The sequence below is a fragment of the Prinia subflava genome, chromosome 15 (genome assembly GCF_021018805.1).
Source record: "Prinia subflava isolate CZ2003 ecotype Zambia chromosome 15, Cam_Psub_1.2, whole genome shotgun sequence".
Classification (NCBI taxonomy): domain Eukaryota; kingdom Metazoa; phylum Chordata; class Aves; order Passeriformes; family Cisticolidae; genus Prinia; species Prinia subflava.
The window spans coordinates 3,105,065-3,118,929 of record NC_086261.1 but is presented as its reverse complement, the minus strand read 5'-3'; the positions used below and the strand labels follow the sequence as shown (position 1 = coordinate 3,118,929).

General features: G+C 49.7%; 1 protein-coding gene across 2 annotated transcripts in view; it reads right to left on the bottom strand.

The window, feature by feature from the left end:
- ADAMTS17 (ADAM metallopeptidase with thrombospondin type 1 motif 17) overlaps nt 1-12,601 on the bottom strand; it is a 156,075-nt gene extending 143,474 nt beyond the window's left edge. For both annotated transcript variants that reach the window (XM_063412718.1, XM_063412719.1), the window contains exons 1-3: nt 12,448-12,601; nt 11,514-11,857; nt 2,741-2,906 (exon numbers count right to left, since the gene is read on the bottom strand). In XM_063412718.1, the coding sequence (XP_063268788.1) occupies nt 2,741-2,906; nt 11,514-11,857; nt 12,448-12,517 (580 nt within the window). In that variant the 5' untranslated portion in view covers nt 12,518-12,601. The remainder of the gene's footprint in view (nt 1-2,740; nt 2,907-11,513; nt 11,858-12,447) is intronic.
- Between the last annotated feature and the right edge of the window lie 1,264 nt (nt 12,602-13,865).

The window sequence follows — 13,865 nt, the reverse complement described above, 5'->3', positions numbered from 1 at the left end:
CCAGATTATGCCAGCTACCCCTGAATTACAGAATTTTAAGAAGAAAATACATTTAGAGGTGGTTCTTCTGTGTTCAGAAAATACAAGAACAGCAGTAAAGACTGGGAAATGCCCAAGCAAGGCAGTTCTGTGCCCTTGAAAAATACTCATTTTATACTGTATTTACACAGACCTGTCTTTTTCTGTCTGTGTCATTCCACAATACAGGGTTTGTATCTAAGATGTCTGGCATAGAAACATCCCCATGTATTTACAACCTCCAACCTTTCCTGCCAAGTTTTAGCCTGGGTGAGCCAAATTTTAAGCCAATGGAAAACAACCTCTAGTACAAATCTGACCAGCCCATGTTGGTGAGTATCACTGTAAAGAGACCTTCCCCAGGAGAAATTTCAGAAGCACATCCCTTGATGGTCACTTCCACACAGTTTTATTAGAAATGGACCTTTTGTGTGTCAGACAGGATTAATTTTTTCATTTCCAAACTCCTTGTGCACAGAAGTTAATCCAAAGCAGACAGGAGGCAATTGGGTCGTTAATGTGCTGAGCCTATTAACAGCCATGCCTTACATTTGTGTCCCTCAACACAGACAAACATCCAGGGGTCTGCCTTCAAGTGGGAAAGCCCATGAGCAATTGAATTATTTTAGGACAGGGCTACTGCCAAGCAGCACTGCAGGAGCTTGGCTCCCCTCTCAGCACAGAAGGAATCAGCACCCAAGGGATGGAAATTCTGTTCCCAGCTGTAGCAGTGGGTCCCCAGAAGCCTTTAGGAAGCAGGAGGTGCCACTGGAAACACTCTTTTTTCAGTGTCTTCTTTTAGTATTTTCATGCTCACTCAGCTCCCCTTTCCCTTTGTGATCCCATGTAATTATTACCCAGTGTCTCCCCAGTTTCCTTCCTCTAGTCCCTCTTCTCAGAGAGGGAATTCCAGTTCTGCCAAGGACAGGGAGCATCCTACCCCTAGAAAAAAGGCCAAAGGGTTCAGTGGCCAAAGGGTGAGGCTGATTTCCTGGACTGATTCTGGTTCAATTCAGATTTTAACTAATGGCTGTCTCGTTTTACAGTGTAAGAATTCTGAAATGCATTTTCTGTGACCACAGGGCTGCAGCACCTACAGAATTTGGCTGGGAAATCAGAGCGGTGCTGAATTCTGATGTTTTCTCTGAAAAGAGACATAAGGGATCTGTAACTGTAACCAGATCCAAGATTTCATTCTCAGAGAATCAGAAAGAAGATTGGCTTAGTCTGAACCCCTGAGAATGATAAACCTGCTGAACTATTAAGAGCTCAGCTCCACACAGGAGAAAAATAAAGGTCCTGGCTGCAGGATTTACCAGCAGCACTGCCAGGGAGGACACAGCTTAGCAGCAGGCACAGGTTGTTTTGCTGGTGCACAGGTCTGATTAAGCACAAAAACTGAGATACAAATCCTTACAGGCAAACTTCAGGCTCCTGGCTGCCTGTTCCAGTGAGCTCCCTTGGGCCTCTGCCACTGCTGCTCCCACAAGGAAGCTTCTTGTGCCTCCTGTTGCAGCCACATCCTTCCATGTCCAGCAGCAGCCCCTGTCCCTGAGCACTCAGCTCTTCCCACACCAGTGATTCTCACTCCTGTACCCAGAAAACCTCCCAGCCCTGCTCCACATTTTGCCCCTTTGGCAGCCCCGCCAGCACAACTCACTGTTCCATTTATGCAATCCAGCCAGGAGAAGGCAGGACAGGAATGAAAGGAACAGAAAATACAGGGACACTGCAACCTAATGAAGAGATTTCACAAAGTTCATAAAAAATAACCCTTCTGCAACACACCCAGAGAGAATTCCAGAAAGGATAAAATTCAGTTGCTCCAAAGAAGCCAAAAAATCGTTTATACCAGCTGGCAATTTGACTGTGTGGCTTTGAAAGTGGGAGAAGGAGAAGACAGGATACGATCAATGAACAGAATTGGCCATTTTCTCTTGAAAAATTATAGCAAATGATAATATATGATATAACAGCTGTTTTATCAGAGAGCTTAAATTTGATGAGTCAAACACCCATAGATAGAAAAAGCAAAATCAAGCTCCTAGTTTAAAAAAAATATCTTGCTGAACTGCATCAGGCAGTTCCAAACACACATAAGCCCTAACAAAAGCAATTGAATGCCATAAAATAATACAAAGTCTGATCAGTTGACCCTGATATGATCATGTGCTCTGCTAGACAGAAAAAAGAATGATGGCATGAGAAGCTGAAAAAGAAAGCAGATTGTTTTGAAAGACAAACTGTGAATCTCTTCCACCTCCAGATATCCCTTTATCCTCTTATGAGCAGGATCCCTTGGACTCCACAGATGATACTTCTGATTAAATTATGTCAAAGTAGTTGAAGTGATGTTTTCCACTCTCTGAAATGTGAGGATCACCTTTCTATCCCTGCCTGCTCAGCACAACTCCAGTGGAAAGGAGAGGTGGAAGAGCCCCCATCAACATTGACTTCAGTTAAAAAAACCCTGAACCTTTGCTAAGAACCCAGGGAATCCCTTGCTGAGCAGTGGTCACAGTGCAAGATTAGAGCAGAATTTATCCCCTGACAGCTCCAGTGTCACAGCACACGCCCTGACAACTTCACATCTGTGAGGTGACTCCTGCCTGCAGCAGCACCAGGATCCACTCACACCTGCCCTCCCTGCCAGCTCCAGCTGCCCAACCACCAGAATTACAAAACACAAGCAGAATTCCCATGGCTGCTCTCTGGAGCTCACCTGCCACGACCTTGCAGTGCTCCTCAGGGCCGTGCTCCCTGCTGGGGTGGCCGGGCTTGGGGGAGCGTCTCCGCCTGATGAAATGTTCCTTCCCGCTGAACGAGGGCTCAGAGGCATTCACAGGCTGGATCAGCAGCTGCTCTGATCCAAGCTGGATGTAGCCAACCTGTCCATACAATAGAAGAAAAAAAACCAAAACCCATCAGTTTGGTACCCAAGCCTTGTCTATCCAGCCTGGTCTGAAACCCAGGTCATTTCACTGCAGTTATTTGCAACGTGAGGAAATGTTGTGATTAATGTTGTGTTCAGCCTGTGTGATACAGACTAAAGAACTTCATCTGCTTCTCTTATTTATTTTTTATATCACTGAGCACTATTTAGAAACAATGCACTGTACATGCACAAAGGGAAGGTGGGGATTCCTGTCAACACTTTTGCTTTCCCTTCCTCCTCTCCCTCCAGACACAGCCCCACAAATATGTGTGTTTTATGAGAGGCTCAGCTCACATGAGGACAAATAAATCCTGTTAACAGAAATCCCTTCAAAATCACCTCTCCAACTGCCAGGATTGCCCTGCTATTGAATGACATTTACTATCTCAGAGCAGAGGTGACACTGCCTGCACACAGGAGGCCCCTGTGAGTACCACCCTCACAAGGAACACTGAGTGAAGGGATGCAAGTGCGACCTGCAGAGCCACACACATTTTTTGGGACCAAATGCCTCTTCCTGACAACTTTAAGGGCCACATAGTCAGCCCTGCTCTCCCTGCACACCACGGGTTGGGTTTCAGAGGTGAAGTCAGGAATGGACTGCTGCACTGCCCCAGTTTCAGGATTTTCCACCATCCCTGGAATAAATGACACTAGGAGGGCAAAGACCCTGCCTAAATTACTCCTTAGGGTCCAGGGCAGAGCACTAAATCCCTGCCTTCCCTGCACCAAGTCCAGACCTTACAGCAGGGCTGGCAAGAACACCTTTGCAAGCCAGCTTCTGCCCCAGGAGAGCCCTCCTCTGCTCACAACCCAGAGCTTTTAAGGTTCTTTTATGCTTTTTCCACTCCTTTTCTGGCATGAAAAGAAGAGAGTGAAAGCAAAGTTATCACCTTAAAACTTAACAAAGACTCCAGCTTTAGTAATCAACACCGAGGCTGTAACACTTTGCACAAAGTGAGTATTTACAACGAGGGGTTCTTACTTTTCATTGTACTAATCCAGTGATCATTTGTATTGCAATTAAAACTCTGAAAACACAGCTCTGCCATGTACCTCCCCCTTGAGAGAAGTCCTGAGGTCTGATTTTACTTGTGTTAACAACAGAAGGGCTCGTCTGGTCTGCCAGCATTGTGCACCTGAGAGGTAAAGGTGCTTCCAGAGAGCTCCAACACCCATCCTACACTTAAAAAGAGAGGCCAGACTTTTCTGGTCCCCCCTCCCCACGCTCTGTGCCAGGCAGGCAGCTCTCCAAAGAAATGCTCTGCACGTACATCCAAATGCTGTATGTTCAACAGCTGACTGTACTAGTATGATTTATAATATACATTACATACATGCTGTATATTGTACATTTCCACACCTCCCTGCCAAATTCGGTCCTCACGTACACCCAGGAAATCCCTTTGGCCCAGTATTTGCAGCAGGAGGAATTGCTGCTAGCAGAAGTGAGAGCTCTCCTCCTTTGACAGGGAGGGGAAACCAGGGTGTCTCAGAAAGGGTCACTGATTTACAGAGAGTGCTTGGACAGAAATAAAACTGTACAATTTGGTGTCTCCACTGGCCATGGCTGCAAAGCACAGCAGAGACAATCAGTGCCCTGTCTCTGAGGAGACCAGAGACTCCTCTTTGGGGGCCTTCCAAAAGAGACCTTGCTCTTGGGGCAGGGGAATTGCTTAGGGATAAAATGCCTTGGCACTTCCTCTATACAGAGAAAACCCAACATTATTCCCAGGCCTTACAGAATGCTCACCAGTGTACAAGACCCACTCTACCCTGGAGTGTCCAAAGGGCTGCCTGCTCACTTAAATCAAAGTTGGGCTTTGTCAGAATTGCTTCAGAGACACCAAAAGCTCTGGTGACTTGTTCTTCCAGCCTCCTTTATGATGTTCTCCACTACTTCCCCTCCTTGTTCCAATCTTCCAGCTGGGAGGTAGCCCCAGCCCCCCCTTTTAATATAGGTTTTAATTATTTAGAAGAAGGGTTGTAAATCTGGTGCCATGGTACTAAAAGCCACACCAGAGCTCCTGACAGACTGCCAACCATTTCAGCTGGTGCCAAAAATATGTAAGAAGAAGTCAGTTTCATCACCACCCTACATTATCCCAATTTTCTGGCATCAAGAGTGAAAATAATTTAAACCATTGGAAAAGACTTATGTTTCACATTTGCTGTGGAATTGTGAAACCTATGGAGAGAAAGAGCCATGAGTCTTCACCCTGGAATACGTTGGGAAACATCTGAAGCTCAATCTGACAAGGCAAATAGAGTTTCAAGCAGGAAGGGCTTGCAGGATCTGGCTTAGGATTCCTAGGGAGTTAAAAATTCCCCCAGACTTGCCAGTTGGGTCCTGAAGAGTCCCCAAACCTGTTGGCCCAGAGAAGATCTTTTGGACCCTGTAACTTGAATACTCTGGCCATTATTTTGCTTTTTCCAAAAGAAATGCATTCCTCATTTGCATCCCTCAAATCCTCCAGATCCTGCCCTGTGCTGATCCCAGCATGAGATATCAGACATCAGCCCTGGACAAAAGCTCTGGGCTTTTCTTCTTGTCTAGTGAGGTGAGGGACTGCAGAAAGCTTTGGATTCTGAAGATAAGGAAGGAAAACAGAAGACCACGTAACCCTCAGAGCTTCTTTTTCCACATCTCTGGAAATCATTCCAATTAAGTGAAATGCTTTGGATCTGCTAATTCCCACTTGCTTGGGGAGATGTATATCAAAAGCTGGGATACTCCCATCCTTCTCTCCCTGTGGGAGTCCAGGACCTGCTGCTGTATCAGATCCTGGGATAGCTGAATTTTGGGAAAAGAAGCTGCTGCCCAACCCCACCAGCCTGGAGCACCTGAGACACAGGAACCCAAAAATGCAGAGGAGTGCAGGAGTTCACCATCATTAATTTTACAGTTGGTATGGCCAGACCATGCAGCTGACAGAACCCTGCAGCTCCACTAACAGGAAAGGCTGGAATGATTTCAGCCTCCAAAGGCAGGACAACTGAGAAGCTGAATAAAACAAACAATAATCCACGCTCCCCACTACAGCCCCACTCACCACTGCGCACAACAGTGGCAAGATCTTTCACATTAAGGGTATTTCATATCCTTATTTTAGAAGTCAGCTCAACATAGCTCAACACCAAAACATTCCCATGTGCTCTTATCCAGGGTTTCACACACACAATGGTCACTCAAGCAACCTGCTCACTCTGTTCTACACTTGTACTACCAGTGGTTCACTCCTCTGCTACAAATCACCCTCCAGTGGAGCTTTTCTTGGGCTAAATGACAGCAGGAAAGGAGGAAGGTCCCCACACAGTGTCACTGGACTGACAGTGGTAACACAGCCTTTGTATGACCCCATCCTGTCTCCCTGGCTTCACTGCTCTGCCCCTGTGCCCTGGTGGAGCTACTGCAGCTCCAGGGCTTGCTCAGAACAGGGATCCAAATTCTCAGTGTTCTCTGCACATGGTTCTCGACCTTCCCACATGTTAGTACTCTCCAACAGTTACACTGTTTTTCCAGCCCTTTCTATTTTCACAACATCTTTGAAGGAGATCTGTGAAATGCTGAATCTTTAACAGATTTTTCTCTTGCTCCTAAGCGTTCATTAGTTACATACATATGAACATGCTGAAAAGAGAACAGATTTAAACATCTGACAAATTCCATCCCCTTCTCAATTTCTCAACTGTTACGCTGTAAATCGTTGTTTAACCATTTCGTCAAAGTTAAAAGGAAGTTAATGTTTAAAGTGAAGAACAAAACAACCCACAAATACAGTTTAATAAACTTCATGTGGGTTTTAGTCCCACCCTTATTAACCATGTTTCAGCTTTGGTTGGATATTATTTAAAAATGCAATTCAAGCAAATTGAAAAGAAGAACTTTAAATTAAATCTTGTTCCAGAGTCATTTCAGGTTTACACTCTGTTCTGAGAGCAGAGTATACCCAGGAATATCTGTCCTGGCCTCCAACTCTGATAAACAAGGAAACTCCAACATGTTCTGCCTCTTGTCCACTGTGGAAGAGGAAAGCAAATCCCAGCACAAGGAAACCCAGCACAGTAATTTTAAGAGGTTTAACTTTTCAGCTCATGGCCCAGCTATGGATGAATGCCAGACAGCTCCTCTCCCAGACAGGAGAGTTCAGCGGAGCTGAAGGTTTCCTCAGGGGAAATTGTATCATCTTCTAATCCCCACACGCCTGCTCTGCCCTGCTTCCCACTGCAGCTCCTGAGTCACCTGCAGGGCAGCACCGCCCCGGTGCAAACAGAGAACACTTCCCTGGCCAGGGACGGAGCTCACCGAGCTGCAGCATCTGCTCCGAGCCAGCACCACCTCCCTCTGCAGGGAAGGAAGGAAGGACAACTCCTCCAGAGGGACAATTCACCAACCTGAGGCACCTATGGCACAGGATGGACCACCAGGGAAGTGCTCACCTTTATCACTCACTCACCCTGGACAACCAGGCTGGCCAAACCTGACAGACTGCAGCCTCATCTGCATCCTTGTCCCTCTTTTTCCCCAGGACAGAGCAGATTTATTGTTTTACCAGGAGTCCCTGGAGTTACTGCTCATTCCCTGGAGGCTGCAGTCCAATGCACTCAGTTCTCTTTGCCCTCCACACAGGAACCAAACCCACACCAGGACATCCAGGTCCTGCAAGGCACTTACACCCACCTGAAAACCAGTAGGACTTAGAGGAAGAAGCCCAAACAGATCTCTTATCGACTTGTCTACATCCACACCCTCACAAAGTTTATGGATGGTCCCAAGTGAACAGGACACACCAGGATGAAGAGCCACCATTCAGAAATATTTTAACAAGCTGGAAGATTTGTCCGCCAGGAGATGCAGGAAGTTTAACAAAGGCAAATGTACACAATGCTTGGAAGAAAAGAAGCCCTTTTCTTCTCTGAGTAGATTGTATGAGACATTGCTACAAAATATTTAAGTTTTTCCAATGTCCATTGTGCATCCCTTAAGATTAAGTTTCAGTTAGTCTATTCCACCCCACAATGAGAAAAATCATCGTTCTCACTCCATGAGCCCTTGTGATGTGCATCATCCATTTCCACCAATCCACTCTGCACAAGGAAGTTCAAAGGAGACAAAACTGGGGTGTGAAAATGCTACATGACCTAGCCTGAACAGCAGGGAGGCACAAACTCTTCTCTTACTTCAACTGAGAAGGACAAGCCACTTTATTCACAGACAAGACAAAGAGCAATTTTGAGCCCAAGATCGAAGACTCTGGATTTTAAAATGGAAGAGAAGTTATTTAGAATCAAACCTCTGCCTCTAAATGCACCCCAGTGATTTTCACGTTTTGGTTCTTGAACAGTTTTCAACAGTTTCCTTCCATTTCTAAGTATAATGCTTATTTTGACATGGACTCATGACCCTCTTAAAACTGTGTTTCCAAAATGCAGGTACAAGAAACGTGAAAAGCTCACACCTGCTGTAAGGGGCTGATGCTGCAGTCCAGCACTTCAGCAACTGACAGTGACTTAACTCTGGCCTTACAAAGCTGGAACTTTCCAAAAAATAAAGTTCCTGTACTGGCTGCTGTGGTCTAGTGATGGTCCCAGGGGCTGCAGAACCGCCTGTGAGTGCCCAGCAGAAGGGAAGGACAGTGCAGCCCTGGGCTGTGGGCAGAATCTCAGTGCTGGCACAGCTGCAGTCCCCAGAGGAAGGCAGCAGCATTCTCCAGGAACTCAGTGCCTCCTGCCTGTGCTGGATTCCCAGCTTGTCACACGGAACTGGAGCATCCCACATGAGGTGCTTTAGCTGTACCTGAATGATGAGACCTTGGGTACAGCAGTCCTTTCCCCCTCTGACCTCACACAGCTCCGTGTGAGAGCACGGCCTCCCCTCCCAGAGCAGGGAACTGCAGCAGCCACACACTGCTTAACAGCAGCACCTGCGAGCAGAGCAGAAAAACCAGACCCCAGCCTTCAGATGCCACACTGGGAATCCGATATCATCACCAGGAAGCAATTGCTCAGCCTGGCTGCAGCTCAGCTTTCATGCCACTGTGTCAGGGGTTTTGTTTTTGCTAGAACTCCGCTTGCCCTGATCATTTTATATCACTTTTGTTATGATTGATGGCATGGCTGAGAATATGATTACAGCAAGGCCTGAGCCAGCTGGAGATCAGGACACAGCATTACTGCCCACTCTACTTCTTAGCAACCAGCTTTTCTGAAGGAGAAGTCCTGATCACCCAGTTAGAGTCCAATGAGCATTCCCCTGCTGGAATTTTCAGGAAATCCCTCACTGCAGCACTAGAACTGCTCAGCAGACAAATGCCAGGACAAACAGGCTGCAAGGTTTCCACTACCAAGGTCTTTCCTCTTGCCCAGCAGGTCTGGCCCATGTCCCACCTGTGAAGCTGCTGCTGAGAGCAAAGCCTTATTCTTTGTGCAGCAAACAGGGCTCAAGGAAGCAATGGGAAAATAAAATCTATTTAAAAAGTCATGGTCTTAGTATTTTAAATTTCCAGGCTAGAAGGCAAAAAATTTTGGGTTCTAGAATCACCTGCTCTCAGTTCAACTCATGACAGATTAAAGACTTCCTAGAAAATTTGGGGCAAACTTTTGATTCCTCTGGTCCCAGAAAACATCTTACCACTAAACCGCACAGCTTTCACTACAGGTATGCTGGTTTAGTGTGGCCACTGCAAAAGGCTGTGTGAACACTGAAAACAGCCTAAAATGTGAGATGTTTCATGTTTAAAGATGGACTTCAGACACCGAAATGGTCCACTTAGCTAGAATATGAAGGTTCATTTACATGGTGGTATGGATTATTTCAGTGAAATTATTTCAATAATTAATGAGGTTCACCTTAAATTTAGTTTCATCCATCTAAAGTTCAGGCTCATCCTCAAGACACTGGAGTTTTCTGTCCTCTAGTTTTGAGTTCACAAGGGTGTTATAAACTTTAACTCACTCAAGTGTACCATGCACCTGCTTTTAGCCCTTTCCCATTCCTGGTGATTATGTGAATGAAGATGGATGGATTCCTCTGCCAGGAAAAGGGGTATCCCAACATGCAGAAACACCTCTCTCTCAACACATCTGCCCACAGCACTCCCAGGACCAGGTGCACAGGCAAAGGCAAGCAGAGCTTTACCAACACTGTCACTAATACGGGGCTTTGGTCTCCAAGAGGTGGCAGAAACCAGCAGCTTTGACACTGATCCCAGGTTGATCCAGCTCAGTTATGTCAATTTAGCCATTGCTTAGAATCCCCATGATCCAAACAGGTACTGCAGTATTGCTGTTTACTTTTGCTGAGTAGTGAGCAAAGACTAACTAGTCTTGTCTCTTTTTCAGCTTTTCTACTGGGAATTTTGCCAAGCTTTTTCGCCCCCTCCTCCATTCCCTGATCTCAGGCAGTTAATAATACTGAGCCTACAACTACATTCCTTTTTTTAAAGGATCCTCCTCTGCTTGTTTGTGCTTTCCAGCTTTGGAAGCCCAGCAAGATTAACAAAACATGCTTGGTGACAAAAGCATAGAGCTGTTAGTGATTTAAGGCTTGAACTAGAGATAGTAGTTTTAAGCTTCCCTTGTTGGAACTCAGCTCAACTTCCAGTGCCACTCAGGCCTCATTCAGCATCTCTGTTTGATGGGGGTTCTTAATCCTGAGGCACAGCGCCCTCAAATGGCCCCGGAACGAAGGCTGGAGCCCCGAGGGCAGAGCATGAACTGCTTCTCACTACGGTTTAAGGACAAATCTCCATCGTCAGGTCCGTTCTGACAGGCACACTTCCCAGGACCATCTGCTGGGAATCACTGCCTAATGCCCTTCCTGAAGTACTTTCAAGTTATCAACAATAATTGCAAACTACTCAACGTCTTAAGCCCCTCATTCTCCACCATGGAGAAACTTTCTGTCCCACACAAGATCACCTGCTCCTACCAGGATGCTCAGAGGAGAGCCAGACCCTGCAGAGTCACCTGAAACTACAGCCTCGGGCAGAGAAATCTTGATACTTGTGGTGGAAAAGCACCCCTGAGTGGGCTGTTCCCTGACCACAGCTCCCAGTGAACAAACACCCCAACAACGATGACAGGAGCCTGGGAAGTGCCAGCTGCAGGGCTGCCACAGGATCAAGCCAGGATGGCACCAAATCACCCCCAGTGGGACTCAGCCACCTCCCCCGTGGCTGGGGGACAGGGACACAAGGTGTTCCCTCCACCAGGACGCTCCTTCACAGCACCCTCGGGTTCTGCCGCCCACCCACAAGGGAACCGCAGGGCCTGAGGGCCCTCAGGGATGGCTGAGGGAGCTCCACAGTGGAGAGCCAGGGTGGGCAGAACAGCCACCATGGGACAGTGGTGGCACAATGCTCGGCAGGGCCCGGGAGATGAGGGGACAGGAGGGTCACTGCTGAGGGCAGGTGAAGCACAGGTATCCCGCCTCATCGGGCTGACCGCACCAGCCCACGAAGGGGAGCGGGGCGGGACGGCGGTACCGGCCCTGAGGAGGGGAGCGGGGCGGGACGGCGGTACCGGCCCTGAGGAGGGGAGCGGGGCGGGATGGCAGTACCAGCCCGGCGCAGGTGCTGAGGGAGGCGAAGGAGTCGCTGCGGTTCAGTGCGTGTCCCGAGTAGAAGCAGAGGCGCTCCCGCGGGGGCCGCCGCGCCTCCCCGCGCCGCCGCTCCACCGCGAAGCCCCGGGCCAGGAAGCGCAGGTCGCGGCGGAGGTGCAGGTACAGCTCGGCGCCGGCGGCGGGCAGGCGGAGCAGCACAGCCTCCTCCTCCTCCTCCTCCTCCTCCTCCGGCGCTGCCCGCCGGCGCCGGGGGCCGCCGCGATCCCCTCCGGGCGGCAGCAGGTGGATCTTCTCCAGCGGCACTCGCTCCGGGATCACCACTTCCAGCTCCGCTCCGCCAGCTGCAGGCGAGAAGGAGAGAGGCTCAGGCGCTCGCACCCCGGAGCCGCGGCCCGACGGGGCGGCCGGGGGCTGCGGCACCCCCGCTCCCCGGGACAGCCCCGCGCTCGGGTTTCAGCGCAGACAGCCCCGCGCTGGAAGCGGGCTGCGCAGACAATGGAGCCAGCGGAGCACGGCGATTTATTTCTCTCTCTATACACATATATTAGAGACAGAAACGTGCAGGGAAGAGAGCAATACAGCAAACGCTAAAGCTACTTGTATCATTAATATATATATATATATAGCTCAGACATAAGCATCGCATTTCACCAACCCCAATAAAAATCTGCAGGGAGAAGGGGAAAAGCAGAGTGAGCCGCAACAGCAGCCAAGGACAGTCAGCAGCTTTCCACATGGAACGCTACAGCAGCAGCGGGAGGACAGGAAAAGAAAATACAAAAGCCTGGAGCAATTCATCCCGCGGGCTGGGACCGCGGCCACGCAGGGGATGCGGTGCGTGCCCTCCGCTCCGCGCCTGCACCCCGCCGCCCGGGACCGGACTCCGTCAGTGCTGCCGGAGAAGGGGAGCCGGAGCGGCGGGGAGCGCTACCTGTGCCGGCGTCCAGTCCGCAGAGCAGCAGGCAGGGCACGACGAGGGGCAGGAGGCAGCCGTCAAACATGGTAGTGCGGCGGCGGAGCCGAGCGCGCAGCGCAGACACAGAACCGCGGCCCGAGTGCGCCCTGCCCGCGCTCGGCACCGGGGATCGCCGCGGCGCGCGCCCGGCCACGCCCCCCGCCGCGGCTCCCCGCGCCCATTGGCGGCGGCGCCCGCAGGGACACGCCCCCCCGCTTCCCCATTGGCTGCGTGCCGCGCGGGGGGAACGCACGTGGGCGCGGGCGGCCGGCAGGGGGCGCCCTCTCCTGCCCCGGCCCGGCCCCTGAGGGAGCCCCGGGGCCACCGGGAACACCCGGGCCGGGGCCGGGTCCCGCCGCTGGGCAGCCCCGTCGTGCTCCTTCCTCTCCCTTTCCTCATCACTCATTGAATTTAGACAGTGCTCCGACAGCTCGCTTGAGAAAGTCACCCATTCCTTTCCCAGAACCATCCACAGGACCGGTGCCAGGGCTTGGAAGACTGGGAAAAAAATTAGGTTGGCGATATCATAGAATGGGTTAGGTTGGAAGGCATCACAGAGGAACATCTGGTCAAACCTCCCTGCTCAAGAAGGGTCATCCCAGACCACAGTATATGGACAAACACAGATTTTGGGCACTGATCCCACACACTCCTGAAGCACTCTTTGCATGGATGGAAATAAGAAACAAGTGCATAAAGCTTAAGAGATACAAAAATTGATTTTTGCTACCAATTCCCATTTTCACTGAGGTCCTGCAGCTACTGGAGTTCCTTCCCACCTGGCTGGGCCACCTCCTGCATGTGCTTAGCTGTGCGGGGTCAGAACTCGGTGTGGACAGGGGCTGTTGAAAGCAGTAGCGTTATTTCCAAGAGCAGAAAGGTTTCCTCTGCCTTTGGTGGCCTTTGGATGGGATTCTGTGCTCCTGGCATGGCTGAGTCGTGGCAAGCAGTCAAGACCCAACCTGTTAGCAGCTTTTAATTGCGGTGGCCCAGCAGAGCAGCGTCCTAGAGTTTAAACTTCCGCAAAAATCTGCAACTTTGTTCCTGAAATTGTAGAAGAATTCGAAGGAAGACCCATAAAAGGGTGTGAATGACTCTGGCAGATCTCCCTGCAGCACTTCCATGAGAATTGTCTGGAGCCATACTGACAACGGGAATGGCTCTGAATTGGAAACAAGTGGAATTAGGTTTGGATGCCCATCCTAGGGAGGGCAGGCACTGGGGCAGTGCTGGGATAAGGGCTGTTTGGAGCTGGGAAAAGGACGGGTGAAACACATGAGCATGTTAACACCCTTCTCTTTCTTCCAGGCATTGAACAGGCAGCAAGAGCCACTTTTTCTTAGCGAGCTGCTTCTGTACAAGGAGAGAGGCTGGATGAGAGCTGGAATATTGGA